The sequence below is a fragment of the Pundamilia nyererei genome, unplaced genomic scaffold (genome assembly GCF_000239375.1).
Source record: "Pundamilia nyererei isolate P.nyererei 1_Seehausen unplaced genomic scaffold, PunNye1.0 scaffold00067, whole genome shotgun sequence".
Lineage (NCBI taxonomy): Eukaryota > Metazoa > Chordata > Actinopteri > Cichliformes > Cichlidae > Pundamilia > Pundamilia nyererei.
Window position 1 is genome coordinate 2814039 of NW_005187468.1, and position 22910 is coordinate 2836948.

Genomic DNA, 22910 nt, shown 5'->3' on the forward strand with positions numbered 1-22910 from the left:
GAGAACATCCAGCAATTAATCTAGAAAGTAATTAAGCAAAGTGATCTGTTACATGATTAGCTAGAGACGTCTTAGAGAGGGAGAGTCTTTCAGAATTAAAGATTGGGAGATGCTGTCGGTGAAGTAATGCATAAAAAGATAATGGAATATTTAAAAGCAGTGTTTCCCAACATCCAATTTGATGTGTTTCCAACATCAAATTGCACAGACTTTGCAACTCTCATGATCTACATAACATAACATAACATGCACAACATCATCAAAAGATTCAGAGAGCAACTAAAGCTCTATCAAATGAAATGGAAGCTATAGTTAAACATACTCCAGAAACGCCGTTGTGTCCTGTGGGCCAAGACTCATTTTAAAAGTCGGAATTTGATCCATGGTCATATGAGTCCAAATTTTATATTCTTGTTGTTAATCACAGACGCCGTGGCCTCCAGGCTAAAGAAGAGGGAGACCTTCCAGCATCTTCTTTGATGGTATAGGGATGCAGTGTAAGTGTACACAGTATGGGCAGCTTGCATGATTTTTAAGGAAGTGTTAATCCTAAAAGTCATATAAAGGTTTTAGAGGAACATATGCTCCCCTAAAGATGATGTCTGTTTCAAGGAAGGCCTTGTATTTTTGAGCAGGACAATGCAAAACCACATACTGCAGCTATTACAACAGCATGGCTTCATCGGAGAAGAGTCCGAGTGCTGAATTGGACTGCAGTCCAGATCTTTCACCTTGAGAATATTTGCTCAATGGTTAAATAAAAAAATACATCAAGTGTGACCACAAACTCTTCAGCAGCTGAAAACCTATAGCAGGCAACAATAGGACTAATTTTTTTTAAAGAAAAAAGAATTGGACTAAATTCTGAGTCCAAAACTCAAGAAATTTCTAAACTCAGTGCCTAGAAGTCTTCAAAATGTTTTGAAAAGCACAGCAGATGAGGTGTTAAGATTATGACGTTTAAATGTAATGGAATGTGCTATATAAATAAAATTGCCATTGTCATAAAAATTCTATAGCCCTGAAGGACAAGTTAAAATTCTGCGTGAAGTCACCGTGTTTATAAAGGTTAAAGCATCATCTTAAAACTAGCAAACACCTGCCTCATGGTGGTGCCAGAGGAAAAGTCAGTAGATCTCCAAAATAAATGATAAAATTAATCTATGTTACATTAATTGATACAAAAGTTTGGGGACAGTTGGTTTTTTACATTTTCATCCCAGACAGCAATATTACATAAAAATCTAATTGCAGAGTAAATAAATTTAATTTAAACGTTATACAGACAAAACAGTGAGGTGAAGATGACGGTTCTTTGACCTTTGTATTCATTTCACAGGCGTCCAGCTCATTAGTTACTATACCTGTCTGGATAGTGACTAGTTTAGCTGCACTCTGCTTTCATTCTTAGTAAAAGTTTAGTTTTGAGTCCACACCTCTCTGTCTTCCTCCCTCCCTGCCACCCACCTCTCTCCCTCCCTCTGTTTCTCTCTCTCTCTCTCCCTCCGCTTGTCTGCCTGAGCAATAGACCAAAGAAACAAACCTATTTGGTTTCCTGGTTGCAGCAAGACAATCAAGACGAGGGGCAGAGTGACATCAAGCAAGACAAAGGAGAAACAGTAATGTTTCAGGCCATGACAGAAAACATGTTTCCGCTGCGCTGACAGTAGATGCACTAGCTCTAGGACTGCATTGCTGCTGAGATGTTGGTAAGCAAGAGTACAGTGCTTAAAATCTGCTATAAATGTGTAGGGGTGGAGAGAGAGAGAGAGAGAGGAGAAGGGAGCGTGATGGCAGAAGTTTCAAATGTTTTGAGGGCTTGGTGTTAGCCTCAGTGCCTCTTTGTGTTTTATTTTTAGTGCTTTTCTTGGCCTCGAGTGTTGTAAGGCCCGTATTAAGTTAAACTTACAATGTAGAATTTGTTTTGTAGCACTTGTATTTTCGTATTTCTGAAAGACGAACACAGGAGTGAGCGAAAAATCAGTAGAAGTGGCTGTATTGGCTGGAAGAGCACACTTTTCTTTTCCTTTTTAAATGAAACGTAATTGTAACTGCTCCTATTGTCTGTTGCTGGATAATGTAATACTACTGGATTGTTATGGCTCAACAATGGATGCAGTTTAAGGAGGACAAGATGCATGCTTCTGAGATTAACATGATGGCACGCAAATATCGTTCTAAAGACAAATATCAGAGTGAACGCTCAAAAACTTGAACCAACCACTAGCTTCATTGCTTATGAATATTCACACATTCAAAAATTGCGATTACGCATCTCTTGACACAGCAGAACTGTAGATATTTATTGACACCACCCCCCCACCCACCCACACACACACACACACACACACTCACAGACTCACAGACTGAGTTTTTGGTTGACTTCACCTGAAACCTCACATTAGCAGAACAATGGCGGCAGCAGATTTGGGCGCGTCCAGGAGCCCAAATTTGAGCTCCGGGCCCCCCACTCATGGTGATCTTCGGCTCGTGGGCAAGACCCTCAGAAGACTGGATAAACTCCAACAGCTGTGCAGTACCCCTCGGCTTGGACTGAGAAATAGTCCGCCATACCTACCACAGCTGCTGTCAGAGACCTCAGTGCTGCTCATCCAGGTCTGGGAGCCTTTCCAAGGCTTCAGGCAGGCAGGTGGACAGGTGCCACACGGAGACGAGGCAGAGTACCTGAGGATCCATATCAAAAACCTCTTTGATAAGACAGAGCGGGCTCTACTGCTGTTTAAAGAAGGACGGAGGAAGATATATGAAGAGACTTCAACTTACAGGTGAGAGGGCCCCTGGCTGGCATCTACATACACATGCAGGGGAAGAGGGAAAGTTTGGTCTTGAAACACCAAAATGTTTCAAGACCAAGAAATTGTTTAGAAAACAAAGAGAACAACTTTTTTTTAAGAAAAAGAAAACTCTGTGTAACATACTCATTATTACATTTTTACTATAACAGAACATTGTGACATTTGTAAAATTAGCATTTGTTTAGATTACATTTATGTTTTTCATCAGTTTAACCAAAAATGCAAACTCATCCTAGTTCCAGTCTCTTATATGTGAAAGCGTGCACTTTTTTCAGTACTTTGGCCTTGTTCAGACAAGTGACAAGACATGTGAAGTCATCGCAAATAATAATAAATTTTCTTTCGTTATTTCTTTTTTTTTTGGGGGGGGGGGGGACAGATTAACAGGTTAATCTGCCAAATTAAATTTCTGTTTCTTTGGCCCCAAAAATAGGTTTTTAGATTTTCAGAGAGTAATTAAGAAAATCCTCACTAAACTTTCCAGAAGTCTCACAGGTCAAATTTCCTTAACAGCAGCACATGTACAGAAGTAGGAAATCAGTTTCTAACCGAATTTTGGAAGTATTGTGTATCAAGTTGTTAAGAACTGAACATGTTATAAAGGTGATTGTCTGAAATGTTGGCCTTTGTCCGAATGAGGTGTGAAGCATTGTCAGACTTCTCAAAAGCACGGCCTACCACGACGCCTCGATTATAGGGATGGTTAAGCTAAGGAGCCGTGCCTATGCATTACTAACTGTAACGATGGCAGCGTGACTGAATATGGAAAAACTGACCAACAGCACTTATTTTTCACAATACAGCTCGGATATTTGTTTTATTATTTAAATAATCTTCAAGTAGTGGTCACTTATGATGCCAGTCATACCTTTATATGTACCTATGTGATGTTTTTAATTATCAAAATGCTTCCCGCCCATGAATTTGTCCACTTTGTTTGCAATTTTTCATAGTTTCTTGCAGGAACCAGTCTGTTCGTGTGGCAGGGACAATAGAAAGTTCTGTTGGATAATTTATTGCTATGTAAATATACGTGCTTGTCATCATTATGGACTTATGTTATTTTAATTTACCACTTCTAATCACTGCTTTGTAGTGTTTTGCAGTAATCCATGGCTGTCAGACCTGGAATATCAAGCTTTACTGTAGGCAGATACTTAATGCCAAAAGTGATGATGAAAGCCATTCAGCTGACGGAGATGAATTGGGTTAACTTTTCTTTGCGTAAAATTGTTGAAAAATGAAATTATTTAATTATCTAAGAAGGTTTTAGAACTTCTGTCAGATTAGGGAAACAAGACATTTTTGTGGCATATTCCTGTATGAAATATAATGGAGTCATAAACGACTTTTAAGCTTGAAGTTTAAATACTGTTAAAATGTACCTCTATTTCTTTAAGACTAAAAGAGGTCTGAGGTCTTATTTAATCTGGTATTGTGCAACAGTTGACCAAAATGAGATTAAATCAGTCTGTATGTGGCCACTGACCACGAGTTTGACATCTCCGCTTCATACCAATTATCTGTCACTGTAAGATCTTAGATTCGAATTTTTCAGACTTTCCATTTCTTTTGGTGCCACAAATGAAATCGGCCATGCCGATCCAAGTAACGCAAATACCCGAGCTTTCCTAATCGAAGCAAATACAATGTGTTTTTAACCAGATGCTAATAAAAGAAGCTGGACAGAAAATTATAAAAAGCAAAATGAGTGAACATCCATCTGATATTATTATTGCCAGATTACACTATGATTCCTTCACTCTCAACCAGATCATGTTCTCAAGCCAATTTTTTTTTCTGATATACCAAAGGAACTGTAAAATACGAAGACTCTCAATTTACGTCATTTGATCTAGTGTCAAATCTTGTGTAGAGTATCTAATGTAGGTGCTGTGGCTAGTCAATTTTGTGGGAATGAATTTAAGTAACAGAAACCATAAGAGTTTTGTCTCTCTAAACTCAACTTCTGCAGGAATATTAAATAGACTATAAAAGAAAAAAGCAAAACCTTCCCCCATTTCTTCTTCCAGTATCCTGTGACCAAGGGTTTTATACCACTTATACATTACTAAAGGAAAAAAAGTTCAAATTAAATATAGCCCATTATAATTGCCTGATTTAAAAGTCTTACTTGAAAGCAGTGATAGAGGTTTAAGCTCATCCTTAAACAAATTAAATGCACTGAAGAAAAAACTATTTTAAACCACCTATAGAAGCTGAGGCAAAATAAAACAAGACTTTACTCTCTGTACTTATATTTTCTGTTTGTACTATAACTTTCTGTCTGCTGTTTCATTCAAGTGGATATTCTGGAACAGCTTAATAGACTTACTTATATGTGGAGTGTTGGCTGCATTTTCCTGCACCTGTTTGGAATACTAATAATTAAGGTGGAAAAGAGCCAACCTTGCACTTTTGTGATGCTAATATGGGGAAACTAGAAAAAACAACAACAACATCCTTTGAATTTGAGCAGTGTGAGAAAGAGACTGTCTAACCTTGAGCACGATTTTTTGCCCGCATTTGCCTACGAATATACCAACCTGCAACTGGTGTTAGTTCAGAACTGAGTGAGCAAATAACTATTCTGTTGTCACAAGTTTAGCGCCCTGCCAAATTTATTAGCTAGCGTGAATGCTGAATAAAGAAAAGCTGATTTGCAGTGTTCTCGGTGAGCACCAACTAAAATATAGTCCAATCTTTTATCAACTAGCTGGTGATGATGATTGATGATGATTTTTTTTTGTTCTGACTGGATGTAGTTGCATTAACCTTCATGTGCTTTGATATTACATTTTAATGTTTTAGCTTTATTCCAAGGCGCTGGCCGGTTTGCTGTTGAAAAGCAGCGCTCAAAATTTGTGCAGCGACTGCAAAATAAGTGGAGTTTTGTCCTGGACGGGTCACTACTCCATCACAGGGTTAATATAGAGAGCAGCCCCCACTCCTGCAACCAACTTAGCACCATTAGTTAAGCTTGCATGTAAACCTTCAACCGGTGAAAAGTAACTGGGGCGCACAGTAAAAATAGACACAGAAAGGTTCCACCTGACCATAGTCAGTTCAAACCACAAAACTGCTTGAGGTGACAGTGATCTACTAACTGAAGTAGCTCGGTTATATTATACATTGAAAAAATCTTTATTTAGCATGTTAAAAGACAAAGTTAATAAACAAATAATTATATGAACATCAAAATTACAGTTTAAATATCATTCTTATCCCTTCTGCTGGTTCAGTTGGGGAGCTGGCTGTAACTCTATAGAGTCCACTGCATGCTGCACAATGTACGCTCAGTTCTGCTAAAATTTCACAGCCAGCAGCTGTTTTCAAAGATGATTTTCCCGTAGAATATGAAAATCACATAACCCATATTTACAGTTTTATGTCGTCATCTTCAAGAATCTCAAGCATGTACAACAGATGGCCCTCATACCACAAATCCTGCATGGTCAGTCATGTGGCAAGTTCACAAATTGTTATACATATTGTGGTTTAGACATCAGAACAAATCTCTTTTATATTCTCATCGTTTTTTTTGGATTGTACCGCTACAGCTCATACAAATAAGCAAATTTTCAGTCTGCTTTTAAAGTATTTGACTGTTGGAAGCTGAAATAGCAGTTCTTTACATGAAAGTTCTGCCTGTTAAAAATTAAAAACAGAAGTGAGATCTAATTATTATTTGAGACGACAGAAACCAACAGTGGAAGCTTCAGCGGTTGGAAGATTATCATAAGCGAAACACTGACAACTTTGAGGGTATCTGAAAGAAATTTAAGAAGCACGCATACAGCTGCAGCATTAGCATAACAACATAGGTAGTTCACACTTCTGTATTAACTTGTTGCACATTATACTTTTTTAAACATGTTTAAGGAAGCATTATTCTTATTTCACCAATCATGCAGTAAGTATTCAGACAAGTCAAATTAGCAATACCGACAATGTTATTGAAATAGTCAATTATAAGTATTATCAGCTCCTTACGCATGGTAAATGGTCTGTATTTATATAACGCTTTACTAGTTCCCCAAAGTGCTTTACACAACCAGTCATCCATCCATTCACACACTGGTGATGGCAAGCTACATTGTAGCCACAGCCACCCTGGGGCGCACTGACTGTCTCGCCCAAGGATCGAGACTCAAACCGGCAACCTTCTGATTACAAGGCGAACTCACAACTCTTGAACCACGATCGCCCTCAAGCCACGTTATATCTAAAGAGCTCTAGCTACTTACTTATGATGCATTTAAGTCTGTCAGTTATTTATCTATTTTTTTTTTATATTTGTGCACTGTCATTTTGACTGAGGAAGGGGCCTCACATACTGTTTTGTAGAACTACACACAACTATCAAATTTCTGAAGTGGAGTAGATTTATAATAGTCTTGCTCTGAATTATGGCAGGATTTATATTATAAAACAAGTAGTGGTTACCACATAGTTTGGGTGTTGCAAATGGTTTTAAACACGAATCTGTATTCTTTGAAAAAACAAGAAACACTGATAATAGCTATATGATTATGATTCTAAATATTAACGTGCAGAATTGTTTCAAATTGGAGAAATATTCCCATAGTGTTCGATGCAAGCGGCTCTCTTTCACTTACATACCTGTCAATTAAATCTGAAATCTTGCACCATGGAACATCTTGTTTGGTGCTGGCAGAGTTCAAAGGTGGTTACTGACCCAGAGATTACTTGAAGTAATTCTGTTTTGCTGCGTGATGCAAAAAAAAGAAAGAAAGCAACAGTAACAAGGAACTTCACATCAAACTGTTTGAGGTCACGCGCAAGCTGGTGAGGAACATGCCAACAATGTTCAGCTACGAATGACACCAAATTACTATAATGCAAATTATTATATCTCATAATAAAAGGAATTAAAGCACTTCCCCTAATGTTAGCTGATGTGTTTATGGTTCTATTCAGTGCAGTGTTTCTGTCTTTTGAATGATATTTTTAAGTACAAAGGCCCAGCCAGAGTGAGAGATGTGGCTTACACATTTCCTCCCGCCTCCTCCTCTACTATTACTCTTGAGTACTCTATTTAACACCATAGAGGGTTTTCTTTTTCTCATTGAGGTGGAAAGTCTATAACCACTTTCCACAATAGCAGATTTCTAAAGAATTTTAAATATTTCAACAGTTTTGATTGCCTCCAGAGTTGCATCATAAAAGTGTTAGAAAAGAGGAAATACTTTGTGTTACGAAATTTAGTTTCCTTAGTAAGTTTAAATACTCGAATTATTGATTGGGATTAGTGCACAGAGAGCTGAAACAGACAGTAGTGTTTTTTAGTCAATATAGACAATAAATATGGAAACATAAATTAAAGCCCTCCTCTACTTGTTCATTGTATTTATTGTAAAGTAAATAAAGTAAACAGAACTACAGATGCCCACATGTAAAAAGTGAAAGCATATCTAAATGTCCATAGCTTCTGTGTTTTCAAAGTTCAGTAGTAGTACATGCACTAGCTTTTTAACACATTTTTATACATGTTGTGCTGCATAAAACACATGGAGGAGGACAGACCCTTACTTGTTAACACTACATATTATGGCATGTTGTTGTTGTTGTTATTTTTTAAATATACTCCCATTTGAGAGTTGCACCAAGTTGCTTCTAGCAAAAAGAGAAAGGTTTTTGTTAACTAAACTAAAAGTTATAAATATGTGTAGCATCAAAATAAAACTATCAAAAATATCAATTATATTTATAGAAAGCCTTTGAAGTGCCTGAGAAGACTATTGAGACTGGCCTAAAGTGACACACTGGCCAATGGAACATTTTGTGGTATTTACAGACAAGCATGCAGCAGACAGCATCCTGTTTGCAAGGTGGACTACCTGTTGAGTGTGTTTGATTCTGTTTGTGTGTTTGTATCTATGGAAAGTGTCTGTATTTCTTGCAACTGAAACAGAAAGGTGGTATATAACAGTGCCTATATTTGTGCACCAGTGCTAAAAGTTCAGATATCTATTTGTACTTGATGCAATTACATAAAGCTTTAGGAAAACTCATTTTAAATAGGAACACTGTGTATACTTGAGATTCAAAAACACAAGGGTTTCTGCCTAGAAAAAGATTGTATTGCATGATTACTCAGACACTGTGGAGCAAAACTATAAATGTTTCTATAAAAGTTTCTGCAGCCAGAGCTTAAAGTCTGTGACGTCTTTCATTCTCAGGAGGAATTTGACCAAGCTGACTTTGTTGTTCAGTCACATGCTGTGGGAGCTGAAGGCCTTTTATCCAGGAGGATGTTTTCAGGGTGACAAATACAGGGTGGCGTTATCTGCTGCTGAGGACTTTTGGAGGGAGTCATTTGGTGACAAGTTAGTATTGAAACATTTCTTGACATCGTCTTATGTGTATGTTTACATCTACCAAACGTTAAGCATGTGTTCTGACAGGTGTATAGTGCAGTGGAATACCTTTAAAGAACAGCTGAGAAATGTACATCCATTTGAGGAAGGGATGGAATCTATGGCTCTGAAGTCAACCATTGACTTAACTTGCAACGATCACATCTCTGTGTTTGAGTTTGATGTTTTCACGCGACTGTTTCAGGTAAGGTGAAAGTTTTGTTACATTAAGAACCAGATGGTGTAGGAAATATGTCTATTTGCATTTTTGCTTGTCGGAAAATGGTTTGTTACCAGTAGCTAGTTACTGTAGCTTCGCACGATAGATGAAATAAGAAAACTGTACAGCACCGCTAAAGCTCATGTTTGTTCAAAGAGAACAAATCCAAACACTAAACAGATCAGTTACCCTTTTAGAGGAGATGACCGGACAGTGTCACTAACAAGGCCGTGCAAAAGATTAAGGCATGCAGTATCCAAGATCAAATCCTCTTCCCTCATCTCTTTTAGCCGTGGAGGACTCTTTTAATGAACTGGAACCAGCTGGCCGTGACTCATCCAGGCTACATGGCCTTCCTCACCTATGACCAGGTTATAGCTCGTCTGGAACACTACCTGCACAGACCTGGGAGGTGAGGATTCATGCATCACTCAGAAAATATTCAAAAAGTATGAAAATATGAAAAAGGTCTCAAGATTCTAAATATATATATATAAATAAGAGAATCTTTTCATTTATTGCTCCAATATTATACCTTTAGTTTTCTGGGGGTTTATTCAAAAAATGTTTCTGCAAACAAACATTAGTCATGGCCAAAAGTATCATGCAGTGCAAATTTTTTATTGTTATTATAGCTAAGAATGAGAGGAATTTAATTTGCTTAGCACCATTTGAAAATTGTGTAAAATCTTCTGCTGATATTTCTGGAAAACCTCAATGTCTCTTAATGTGGTTATTTTTCCATTTTCTGTGTGAGCTACATGTTTTCCTTTTCCTTCCAGCTATATCTTTCGTCTGAGCTGTACAAAAATGGGAGAGTGGGCTATTGGCCACGTGACATTTGATGGTGCCATCATCCAGACTATCCCGGAGGACATACCTCTCTACCAAGCTCTGATTCAAGGCTTCAATCAGGGCTGGTTAGGACAAACATGTACATTTCTCTGAATTGCTTCTTTTGTTTATGTGTTTTTTCTCTAAGCTCCGTGCTTTTCTGTGCCTGCAGCTACTTGTACCCAGATGGCCGGGATGTGAACCCTGAGTTGAAAAGCTTGTGTGAACCAGCCAGCAGAGGAAAAGTTAAAGTTACAGAAGTGAGTGGCTGCATTTTATACATCATTATCTATTTAACTGCAGCATCTTGAACCTTTGCCAAGACAAAACAGATAATATCCTGAGATGTTGTCTTGTCTCTCTGACTAAATACAACCACCAAACAGGAACAGTATGAGCTTTACTGTGAGATCGGCAGCACCTACCAGCTATGTAAGATATGCACAGAGAGGGATAAAGACACCCGGATTCAGCCCTGTGGCCATCTCCTGTGCCAAACCTGCCTCACAGGCTGGCAGGTATGCATCTTCATCCACGGACTCAAAGTTTTCAAATCTGTAACCTATTTAAATCCATTCAAATTCACAGACGCATGTTCAAATATATCCCGCTCATACAGAGACGTTGAAGGGAGACAGACAGTTACTGTAACCGTTGTTGTGTGTTCATTGGGGTGAAACAGTCTGGGCTGGCTGAACTAGATATAGTTTTTTAGGCCACGGGTTGGTCGTTGGTTGCAGTCCTGCTGTACTGTAACAATGCGGGTTATTTGAATGTGGTTTGGGGTTGGTGCAAAAAAAAGATTTCTCATGCAAACACTTTATTAAAATGTAGGATTGGCAAGAAGTTATTTTAACTCTGAAAAACTACCTTGATTTATTTCCCCCCCCCAGTATTCATATATTATCTCCAAAAAATAATATGGAATTATCACACTTCTACATGGCTGTGATTTTCCTCTTCCACTTTTCTTTTTTTCCTTTTTCTTTTTTTTTTTTTTTTGTTTACATGAAAAATTATAGTCGAGCTCAGGCAATATCGAGTGCACCAATGCTCATAAAGCACCTGTAATATGTGCTCTGTTGAGCTATTTTTAGATTACCTATTAGATTTTATAGCTTGATAGCCAAGGCATGACACTCAAGAATCATCCTCTCATAATGTCACCATTATTTATTTGTATATAATAGAGATAATACAAAGTAGCTCATAGCCTATTCACTATAATATAAAAGTGAAAATCTGAGGACAATGTACAGAATATCATGTGATATTGATGTTTCAATACACTTTACATTTGACCTCTTTAGATGACAGAAATTTCTCAGCCAAAGAAAATTCAGTCATCATGTGTACAGCATGTCCTGTATGCACTTCGTTTGTTCTCTTCCAGGGGGGCTTCCCCAACTTCCTGCTTCCTCTTTCGAGTTACAGAGTGACAAAGAAGACGTCCAATCAGAATTAAAGCTGGAGCTGTCAAAGTATAGCTTCATGGTTCTGGCTAGTTCTTTTACTCAGACAATCCCAGCTAGAAGCCCTCCACCTATTCAGTAGGTGTTTTGTTTGTTTTTTTGAAGGTGCAGAGCAACATGTCCTGACATTTGGCTCAGGACTTCCTGTGTGAGCTTAGCCTCACATCCTCCTTAAGCTGCATCGGTGACATTCACTATGAGAAAAAGTGTGCACATGTAATGTGAGAAGGAGAAAGGCAGAGAGAGGGAGAAAGGGAGAGAGAGAAAAAGAGACTAACTTGAAAAGAAAGTTCAAAGAGCTTCATGGATGCCACACCACAACGGAAAAGTTGTAAGTTTTATGAGATTAAGGTTAAGCAAACTTTCTTTTTAACTGTAAGTTTACTTTACATAGACATGTAAGGTGTAAAGAACATAACCCAAAAACAAAATCAGCATTGCAGCAGCATACCAAATATCAGAACATGTATGTTAAATTCAGTAAGAGTTTGAAATAGAACATTTATAGACTACATGCATCATATTTCTGTAGTAGGAATGCTTTTACAGTGGCCCTGAATTTTTTTATTGATAGGATCTCGATTGATTTGTTGTTTGGAAACGTAAACATGAAGTTTTTAAGTCAGACGTCTCTTTATCTTGGTCTCATCATATCGATTATGTCATCTCCAAGATGGCAAACAGCATCACTGTTTCAAGGAAATGTCCTACATATCCTCTCATTTCTGTCCTGTTGCATGTTGCTAACTCATTCATTCTGTCATATCTGGAGTACGGCCCAATAATTTAGCTGCTGATAAACATCTAGAAAAAAAACTCCTGCTGAGTATGCATTGCTCCTTCTGTACAACTGTGTGCAAGATGCATAAACCATTATCTTGGCATACTGTTCATGAGAGGTTAAAGGTGTTTCTGTTAGTCATAAACACAGCTATAGTGAAATCTATGTCTTGTTTCTTTTGTGAAAAATTTGTAAGTAGGGATTTTAATGACGATCATCTGACACAACAAAAGACTTCCGGGCAGTTAGATTTAACGTATGTTTGAACTAATGTAATGAAAAGAACTATTTTGTAGTGAGGTTCCCTATAAACATTAATCCCTGTTAAAACTAGAGACGTACCAGCGTACAAAAATAGATAACATAGTATGGCGAGCAGTCTGTGTAATCATATTAACAAATCGAGGTCACATCAAAACCTGGAAAAACACAAAGGCTCTGTGCTATAGTAGCGGAAGCAAAAGCAGAATGTTACAACGATTCCCTTTTATGTTGAGGTGGAAAACCACAATCTACAGGGTCTGTTGAACGTGGTATTTTCCACTACCTTTATCTTTCAAACAGCCAGAGGCCTTTGTCTTTGAAGACATGTTCAACATATTCCACTACATACTGTACAATTTAAAAGATATTAATCTGCTGAAGAGAATGGGTGTTTCTTCACATTCACGTGAACGTTCTCTTTTCCTCTTCCGATGATGGGTTGTTGATATTCATCTAGCAGAAGTCAGCTGGCCAAACCTGCCCATACTGCCGCTGCGACATCAGAGGAACAGAGTCCATCCTCCTGGAGCCGTACGTGCCAGTCAGCGATCAGGTGCTGGTGGAGGAGGGCGATGATGACGACGACGAAGAGGATCATGTGGATATTGAAGAAATGGTAAAGGAAATAGCTGCCCTGAGGAAGGTGTGTAAATACATTTCCGTGTTCCATGTTGTTTAATTTTAGCTGTGCTGTGCTAGCAAATTGAGTTTTTGGTCTGCCATCAACAGCCATAGTATGGCCTGCCATCGGGTTAAGAGAAAATAATTGTTTGCATGTATAGCCTCTAGCAGGTCAACTTTGTCATGTAGTTTTCATTCGACGTCATCGTTTGGACAAAATTAAATTAGTCATTAATCTTTGGTTAATAAAATAAGTACATGCAAACTCATTAGACCGCAATGTACCTTCTGCTTAATGTCAATACTAGTTATAGGATGCTATATATAGTCACTTGAAAGCAACATCGCCCAAGTATAGATTCATAAAACCACCTGCACATCTTTTTGACTACACAAATAGACATTTGTAGTTCTGTGTTTAAATAGTTGTTATACAGTAAAATCCAGGCACCTTGTGTGCACCATGCATCCTCATTCGCATTTCTGCCACTTTAAAAGAAGTTCTCTCTATTGAGTGATATTTTTTTTATTATCATTTTTATTTATTTATTTTCCAGTTTTCCAGTTTGGACTTCCAGTATCCCAGCTCTCACATTAGCGCTCCACCTTTACCCCCTAAAAATAATACAACGCCACGCTGTCCCTCTCCCTCCGTCCAGTCTCAGACGTCTGAAATTAAGACACTGCCCAAACACTCCAACTCTTATTCGGTAAGTTCTTGCTGGCATTCAGGTTAGTTGCATATTCTTCTTGGTTATGGCAGCTTGAAAATGTGAGATGTTGCATTTGTCCAGTTCTCCAAGAGACTAAACTTTTAAAAAAGTAATGAGAAGATTTACCAGCTGCCGTGTGCATATGCGCAATAGCCGACGCCTGTACAGTCACTGTGTTTGTTCTCTCCTGCAGCCTCAAAGTAGCAGTGAAACGCAAAGGTACAGAAAACAGACAAACAGGTGAGCAGAGTTGTTATAGTTTTGTATTTTGTAATTAGTTTTTATTTTCATTCCATTTCTTTTTTAGTTCAGGTTAGTTTCTATCTCTGTCCAGAGTGGATCGTCAAGTTTTTGTTGAGTTTTTATTGTTTGAAAACAAAAAAATGTTTTAATTTGAAAGTTTTAATTTCGGGTTTTTTTAGTCTCTTTATGTCTTTAGTCTCATAATTATTAAATTATGATCCTAAATTATGATCTTAAATCAAGATTTAGGAAAATCATTATACGTATTACAATAAAAACTTTTTTTAAGTAGTGGAAAGTAGTAGTCTTACAAACCATGTCCAATAATTTATTGCAAATTGCCTCACCAGCAAGTTTTAATAACATTTTTACCAACCTAAGAGATACTAAAACTAAAGATATTACCTTTATATTTCTACCTTAATTTTCTTTTCTTTTTTTCAATGTTACAATGTTTTACAATGTTTTTTCACACCTTGTTTTAGTTCTTAGTTTGATTTTAGTTTACTTAAATAACCTTGCGGGTGAGATCGCAGTAGTATTATATCAAGGTTCTCTGCTTGTATGCTAGAAAGAGCATTTTCCTGCTACTCAATTAAGATCCATGACATTCTAGCTTTATTTACAGTCACCTGGTAGTCTTCTTTCAGAGAAGTAAAAAGCTGCTTCTGTGACAACTGATGGCTTTGATGAACTAATTTTACAAACTACACCGGTTTTAATGTTATTTTTTCATTTTGTTTTGGAAAGGAAGATTTAATTGTTATTTGGCAAACAATATTTAATTAGAGGAATCATAAAATGATTAAAAATGGTTAGGCGACCTGCAAGCCAAGTTACTGAATCTATACAGATATTGAGACTATTAAAATAATTAAAATGTTTCTATGCTTTGTAACTACGCATTAAAGCCGAGAGGTAATTTTTAAAAATCCAAATGTTTCTGTTTTTGCTTGTTAGGTTATTCTTGATGGTTGTTCTATCTAGGATCACTAGCTTAGGTTAATGGAAAATACATTATTTACACAATGATTTATCAAATTTAAAAACAACTCAGGTGATAAAATATATTTTTCTGTCTTTATTTAGTTGTCGAACGGAGGGTTTACGCGGCAGTGAAGAGGAATACGCTGGTGAGCTGAGACCACGCCCTTTCTCTCACAGGTGATTGACTCCTTCACAGCAATAAACAAGTTTTTTTTTTATTCAATTTTATGCATGTAGTGCAGTTAGTAGTCATAATGACAGGATGGTTCATGTGAAGCAGTTAATTTACTGGTATGTTTATGTGTTTGTAAAACAGCGTGGAACACCTGAGAGAAGCAAACTTTCCTTCCTCCTCTCAGAGAGCTGACGACAGTAAGTCATAGTTGTTACAACCTTCTTTCGTCTTCTTTTGCTGGGCGATGAGAGTTTGGCTCAAGAGTTTGGAGTTCGCCTTGTAATCGGAAGGTTGCCGGTTCAATCCCCGGCTTGGACATTCTCGGTCGTTGTGTCCTTGGGCAAGACCCTTCACCCGTTGCCTACTGGTGGTGGTCAGAGGGCCCGGTGGCGCCAGTGTCCGGCAGCCTCGCTTCTGTCAGTGCGCCCCAGGGTGGCTGTGGCTACCACCACACCAATGGGTGGATGACTGGATGTGTAAAGTGCTTTGGGGTCCTTAGGGACTAGAAAAGCGCTATATAAATACAGGCCATTTACCATGCGTAAGGAGCTGATAATACTTATAACTGACTATTTCAATAACATTGTCAGTGCAGCGTGGTATTGCTAATTTGACTTGTCTGAATACTTGCTGCATGATTGGTGAAATAAGAATAATGCTTCCTTAAACATGTTTTAAAAAGTATAATGTGCAACAAGTTAATACAGAAGTGTGAATTACGTAAGTTGTTATGCTGTATGCGTGCTTCTTAAATTTCTTTCAGATACCGTCTGGGTGGCTGTGGCTACAATGTAGCTTGCCATCATGTGTGAATGTGTGTGTGACTGGATGTGTAAAGTGCTTTGGGGTCCTTAGGGACTAGAAAAGCGCTATATAAATACAGGCCATTTACATACAGTAATGTGAGCAAACATGCAGAGGACCTTCCATCTTAAAACGAACTAAAGAAATTTCACCTGATGCACAAGACTGGAAAACAGTTAGAAACATACTGAAATCATTCAACGCTTTGAACCACGTGTTTTTTACGGGTGTTTCTCTAAAAATGAAAAACACATTAAAGACACACAGCTGCACTGCAGAGAAAAATAGGCCTCTTCAGGTCTTGAATGGGATATATTTGTTTGCTTAATAAGCTTTACTTGCTTTTCTTTATGATTTTTATTCTACATCTCAGACATGTTCACCTTGTCATGACAGGAAATTAGAAAATTGAACTCATACAGTTAAAAATAGTTTCATTTTTGACGCATTGCAGTACATTAGCATAATAATGGTAGCACCGAGATCATTTTTCTCAGGTCAAAACTGTGAAATTGATTTGTTTTGAATTCCCCTTAGGTGCTCTTATTTATTAGGTTTAGGTATTATTGTTTTAGTATTTTATCAGAAGTTGGAGATGAGATTCTATACACTTACATGAATAACGTAAGTCACCTTAACCCGCTAGACTTCTTGTGAATATTGTGCATTTCACGTGAAATCCCTGTTTGATTGTGTATAGGTGGAGTACCCTGGCTCGGACCCAACATCCCTGTAATGGAGAGAAGACATAAGGAAAAGGAGATGAGCAGACCAGGGCTCAGAAAAGACAAGTACGCTCAGGGAGAGATGAAGAGAACAATGTCATCCTGAGTGACAAACAACACGTAGAGTCAATAGACTTAATTTCATCCAAGAAATCAGCCTTTGTTGAATGTAAAAAATAATATTTAATGCTGCAAACTACCATGTGCATGCTGCACTGCTGAAAATGAGTGGAGTGTTTGGGACTAACAGAAAAATTGCCCACTGTGGCCTCCTACTGTTTGATAATTGCACTGCCATTAGCAACACGGTAGGTTCAGTACTAATTCCTAAATATAGTGTCACATTAGATCTTCTTTGGAGTTAAAGTATTTACTGACACTCTGAAACAGAAATTAAGGAGAGGCTTAATAATTGACAATGTGATTTTTATTAAATAATAGAAAAACCCTTCCTCTTTCTTTAATCTATAACATAAGTTTGTTCTTGTAAATGTTATAAGAGTAGAGAAGGGCCTCTATATTGATAAAGCAGTTGTAACCCTTTGAAAACAGCAGATAAATAACATTACAGTCATTCAGTTTTACATAAAAGTGTTTCAGAATTTCTTCAGATATGATATTTGACCTACATGCAGAAGACATGCTGCATGTGTACTTTAACCAGACTTGTTGAACATTTGTTTCTCTCTCCCCGTCACTCCAAATAAGGGCCTTTGAGTATGTGTGAGTGTTAAGGTGCTGCAGGATATTGCTAAGCAAGCTGTATCAAGTACCTCCAAGACAGAGTCACAGAAAGACCCTTTCTCTGGAAGGGCAAAAGCAAAGATGCATCACAGAGGAACATTTCAGTCTAAGAATGAGAGAGAGCGTTATTATGTACAGGTTATTGCTGTTTAGGTCATTCTCTAGTGAACAGAGTAACTCGGAAAGATGCATGAGAAACATGCACAGTTTGTGTGACTTCAGGCAGTTCAGACGTGAACTATATTGAAAGTGATATGTAAGTGTTACTATATCTGACGTAGAAGGATTACCATCAAAACTGTACAGGAAATGATAAATGCTGAATTTATCCAGACATAAAGTGATACATTAAAAGGCGGTCAGAATAATGTGAAGGCGCTTTAATTACATCTGTAACTGATTATAAATACAGTAACCTGTAATTGATGCATTTTTGGTCTTCAAGTTTTATTTGATGTTTTTTTTTTCCATTAAATACAAACAGACCAATCAAAAAATGTGTGTATACTAAGAAGTTTCATTTATTAGTTTTTTTTGTCCAGCACGTGGGCGATGGGATCAGTATAACAGCCTCAATCACCTCTGAGGGCTGGTAGATTTTGGCCAGTGTGATGTCGTAATCTAGAGTCTGATAGTCGTACCTGCACACACAGAAATATAAAATAAGCCTCAGCTGTTTGTCTGAAGTATTTCATCAGTGAATGGAAATATTAAACTGTGTCGTGTAAAAGTAAATCGCAGACAGGGCCGATCCTTTCTTTCACTCACTGAGGGAGCCAGATGATGATGTCATTCTTCAGCTTCTCTGTATAGGCAGATTAAACAAGAAAAACAAAATCCTTAAAACAGATTATCTAAGATCCAAAAATTTGTCATACACCAACATGATATTTTTAATGTAGTTATTTAGTTTATCTATTTTTTTTAATAAAGAAAGTAATGCACAAACTCACATTTCCAACACTGAGTACTTACTTGTACCAACAGTGGGCAACAGAGAGCACGCGCTGCTTGCTGATGAGCACACCATCACTGATGTGGTAGTCTGTTCAGTGAGGCCATGTATGGTGATGTTCACACTCCTGCCATCTTTACGAGTAACTGCCACTGTTGCACAACAGTTGAAGTGAATTTCATTTCAAATCTGTGTCATTACAACAGAGATATGTACATTGTATGTATGTGTGTATCTCTGTATTTTTACCAGCAAATCCAACCTTCAGCAGAGTCAGCAGTCTCATGGTGTCTGGCAAATGCCCAGAAGACACCTAGGCACACTCTGACTCATATTGCAATAGTCTGTGTGCTCCAACTATTCCTGCTCCTCCTCTCTTGCCTGGTTATGTTGACCCCGTCTGTATCTCTGCATTCTGTTCTTACCGCTTGGTGCTAAGTGTTCATCCAAATCGCTTATCTCCCCACATTTAACACCTGTTTAAGCTTCTCACATAGGTCACTCATTGTTGGCAAGCTACAGCCTGGGATGGGGGTCCACTGGTGGATCGCGGGCCCATCTGGCTGCATCCCAGTTTTGCTGCTGATTCCGTGGGGCATCTGCTTGGCTTCATTTGGGAAGGGGGGTGGGGGTCTTTGTGTGTCATTTGCAGGTGGGTATGTGTGTGTGCGTGATTGAGTGAATGGCCTTGATGTGTGCATGCGTGCGTGTGTGTGTGTGTGTGTGCAATGTCCTTTAGACTTCTTGAGCTTGAAAGTCTGTATTTCATTCACAGCCTGAACTCTCGTATGGAAGCTTTCCTGTAAATTCTTACTGACAGTAATGATGTGCAATATTTTATAAAGCAAATCGTAAGACTCCGGAACCCCAAATCAAAAATTATATGCTGGCATTTTTATTATCGTATAAATTTCAATGAATTAACCCCCTAATTGCTAAAACTAGTCTGTACGTACATGTCGACATCTGTTACCTGGATACTAAAGTCAGATATGAAAGATTTGTCCTTTCTTCAAGAAAAAAAATTCTAAACATTATTTTGTGCAGAAAATACAATACATATAAAGTTGTGCTGGAGAAATAATGTCAAAACATTTTATGAATGATAGTTCTGTTTAAAAAATATAGAAAATGCTCAAATGTGTCAATGTTTGGGTCTGCTTTTGGTCATGTTTGTATAAAAGCCAAATGAAGTGAGAAAGAAACCATCTGTGCTCTCAGGAGCAAGAAAATAAAAGCAGTCCTACATTGTTTGTTTTTTTTGTTTGTTTGTTTTTCCTGAATTATGGCAGTATGTACAAACACAGTAGTTGATAGTTGCTTAAAAAAAAGGGGGGGAGAAAAAACATCTCCACACCTCACAAAAACAAAAAGAAAAGATACAAAAAAAACACTCAAAAAAAAAACAAAAAGGTGTGTTTTTTTTTTAAAGGGATATGTTGTTGACTTTAGTGGGCAGGTTTGTAGGTGGATGGAAAAATGAAGGTGTCCAGGGCGAGGGGTGGATGGAAGCTGATGTATAAATACAGTGAATAACAGGTCAGTCGCATCCAGTCTGCTCTTGAGCAAGCTAAAAGATGATTGGTCTGATTGTTTTCATGATCTTGGGCACTGCAGGTAAAGACTATTTGCATCATGCTCAAAGATTTTAGAGTAACACAGATTTTTAACTTTGATGAGTAGAACTTTGTTGTATTTCCTTCATATTACAGCTGCAGTCCCTTTGGATGACAAGATTGTGGGGGGTTACGAGTGTCCAGCTCATTCTCAACCCTGGCAAGTATCCCTCAATGAGGGCTACCACTTTTGCGGCGGTGTTCTCATTAACAACCAGTGGGTCATTTCTGCTGCCCACTGCTGGAAAATGTTTGTACCGACTTCTTGTATCTTAAAATTCTTGCTATGTGTGTCTAAGAGAACTGTAATAATTTAATTGTTGCTTGCTTTTCAGACCCTCTACCCATGTTGCCATTGTGGGTGAACATACAATCTGGTATACTGAGGGCACAGAGCAGTATATGCCAATTGACGACATCTACACACATGAGAGTTTTGATTACTTTACCCTAGACTATGACATCATGCTGATGAAACTGAAATACCCTGTTACTGTGGACGAGTACGTCAAGCCTATTGCTTTACCCAAAGCCTGTTCCACACCTGGGGATATGTGCACAGCATCTGGATGGGGGCAGACATTCCCTGGTCAAGGTAAGGCCCACCTGATTTTGACAAAAAAGGTTTTGAAAAATTGACTTGCTTTTGGCAACATATTAAGAATTTTCTCACAAACATTGGTAAATTTAAAAAAATATATAGTTAAAATGTTTCATAGATATGAAGACATTTGAACTAAAGCCTTCAATAATTAAGAAATCTTTTCTGTAGAAAGCTTGTTTTTGGCTTAATGTGATGACTCTAAACTCTAAAAAATGAATGCAGAGCACTTATTTTACACCAGTTTCAGAAGCCAGTTATTGTTGGCATGCAAGCATGATGTGGTTGTGATGCACACAGATGCTCTGAATACTTTAGTAAAGATAACAATCCCCTCTCCTTTCTCTCAACTGCAGAATTTTCATATGAGCTACATTGTGTAGAAGTCCCAATTCTGTCTGACAACGACTGTGAGAACTCCTACCCTGGAAGGATTACTGAGAGCATGATGTGTGCTGGATACCTGGAAGGGGGCAAGGATGCTTGTCAGGTATTTTTACCCAGTTACTTGAATAGTATACCATTGAATAGTATACTCATTAGTAAACCTTAATGAGATGAGATGATGAACAAACCCTGCTCTCTTCTTACGCTTCCTCTCCCCTGCTCAGGGGGACTCTGGTGGCCCTCTGGTGTGTAATGGGGAGCTGCAGGGAATCATCTCTTGGGGCGTGGGCTGTGCTGAGCCCAACCTTCCAGGTGTCTACACCAAAGTCTGCTCTCTGGTTTCCTGGATCAATGACACTATTTCTCGATACAGCTAGACTGTCATCTCTAGAACTTCACAAGAGAAGGGAAAACAGAGAGATTGAGATTGAAGGAGACAGAGAACGGAGGTGGTTGTGGGTAGTGTCAGAAAGAAAAGCAGCAGGCTAAGACAGAGTCACAAGGAAAAACCAATCTGAGGGCACAATAAATAAAATCAGCTATTCTGCATCAATATGTTTGTATTTATTTGTAATGTTTCTGCCACTTTGGCAAATGTCTTACTATAAGACATTTCTGTAATGTCTCATATTAAAAAAATGTAATTATTGTGTCAAAGTGTGGCTACCCTTTTACAATCATGAGTGACTGATGCAAAACTCAACACATAAAGTTGCTTCATTCAACAATGGAAACAGTTTTTATATTCAACTTATTTATGCATGCTTTTGATGCGGTTTTGTCAGAAGTTGTACTCCCCCACCCCCTATGTGAATATAACAGTAAATACTAAATATTGAAAATTATTGTGCAGCACGTAAGATCGAAAGTTTTATAAGAAGTGTTTACTTCAACAGAAGATCTGGTGGCAGAAACACACAAGGAGATTTCATGAAGACCTGTAGTTGAAGATATAAGGCATTTTTCCAAAGTTTCTTTTCAAAACATGGACCTTTGAAAAAAGTCATAGTTAATGTTAAAGTGTGCAGATGCTTGGACAAGCTTTACCTCCTGGTCGCTTATTTTGGGGATGCATTTTTTCCTCCCAAATATTTGTTGCCTAAACAGCATAAAAAACAAACTTATTTACATAATTGTTATATACTATATTAAAAAAAAGAAGAAAGAAAAAAGCAATTAATGATCATAGATATAAGGTGCAGAAAAGCCATGAGTACATCAGTACATCACTAGATCCTGTCATGGCGGGGTACGCCGGTGTGTTTACGAACCGAAAAGCAGACACAGAAGACTGATGTCCAAAAACAAAAGAAACAAGGCAAAGCGAAACAAGGGCGAAACTAAACTAAAACTTAAACTAGGAAAGAACTAAACCAGCTATAAAACAACAGCAAGAGACAAGAACATGAACCTGAACAGGAACATGCAAAACATCAAATTGAAAAAATTTAAACATGAGCATGAGTACGAGCAAAAACTCTGTGACGTGACCTGAAATGACATGACCTGACAATAAGACAAACAAACGACCCGACAAAGAACAGAGGAAGACAGAGGACTTAAAAACACAGA

The 22910-nt window shown here is 37.9% G+C and overlaps 2 protein-coding genes across 4 annotated transcripts; both read left to right on the top strand.

Annotated features, from left to right (window-relative positions):
- Positions 1-1538: 1538 nt before the first annotated feature.
- On the top strand, positions 1539-18270 carry cblc (Cbl proto-oncogene C, E3 ubiquitin protein ligase). 3 transcript variants are annotated; one of them, XM_005736161.1, is made up of 14 exons: positions 1539-1709; positions 2406-2786; positions 9020-9166; positions 9245-9401; positions 9707-9828; positions 10199-10336; positions 10423-10510; positions 10637-10768; positions 13225-13410; positions 13946-14098; positions 14295-14341; positions 15434-15508; positions 15648-15703; positions 17011-18270. In XM_005736161.1, the coding sequence occupies exons 2-14, from the start codon at positions 2413-2415 to the stop codon at positions 17139-17141; spliced, it is 1806 nt and encodes a 601-aa protein (XP_005736218.1). In that variant the 5' UTR covers positions 1539-1709; positions 2406-2412; the 3' UTR covers positions 17142-18270. The 3 variants fall into 3 exon arrangements, with proteins under 3 accessions (XP_005736218.1, XP_005736220.1, XP_005736219.1); XM_005736163.1 differs by having other exon boundaries at positions 13228-13410; XM_005736162.1 differs by having other exon boundaries at positions 2409-2786.
- A 1998-nt stretch (positions 18271-20268) lies between these two features.
- On the top strand, positions 20269-21990 carry LOC102197964 (trypsin-2-like). Its single transcript, XM_005736164.1, has 5 exons — positions 20269-20351; positions 20447-20600; positions 20686-20945; positions 21308-21441; positions 21563-21990. The coding sequence occupies exons 1-5, from the start codon at positions 20312-20314 to the stop codon at positions 21713-21715; spliced, it is 741 nt and encodes a 246-aa protein (XP_005736221.1). The 5' UTR covers positions 20269-20311; the 3' UTR covers positions 21716-21990.
- Positions 21991-22910: the final 920 nt, after the last annotated feature.

What these genes read in the sequence shown, in the direction of transcription:
- cblc (XM_005736161.1), top strand. Translation starts at nt 2,413, where the DNA reads ATGGCGGCAGCAGATTTGGGCGCGTCCAGGAGCCCAAATTTGAGCTCC. An exon ending in GAAGAGACTTCAACTTACAG is followed by an intron (nt 2,787 to 9,019) that starts GTGAGAGGGCCC and finishes TTTCATTCTCAG; the next exon opens with GAGGAATTTGACCAAGCTGA. An exon ending in AACACTCCAACTCTTATTCG is followed by an intron (nt 14,099 to 14,294) that starts GTAAGTTCTTGC and finishes TCTCTCCTGCAG; the next exon opens with CCTCAAAGTAGCAGTGAAAC.
- LOC102197964 (XM_005736164.1), top strand. Translation starts at nt 20,312, where the DNA reads ATGATTGGTCTGATTGTTTTCATGATCTTGGGCACTGCAG. An exon ending in CATGATCTTGGGCACTGCAG is followed by an intron (nt 20,352 to 20,446) that starts GTAAAGACTATT and finishes TTCATATTACAG; the next exon opens with CTGCAGTCCCTTTGGATGAC. An exon ending in GCAGACATTCCCTGGTCAAG is followed by an intron (nt 20,946 to 21,307) that starts GTAAGGCCCACC and finishes TCTCAACTGCAG; the next exon opens with AATTTTCATATGAGCTACAT.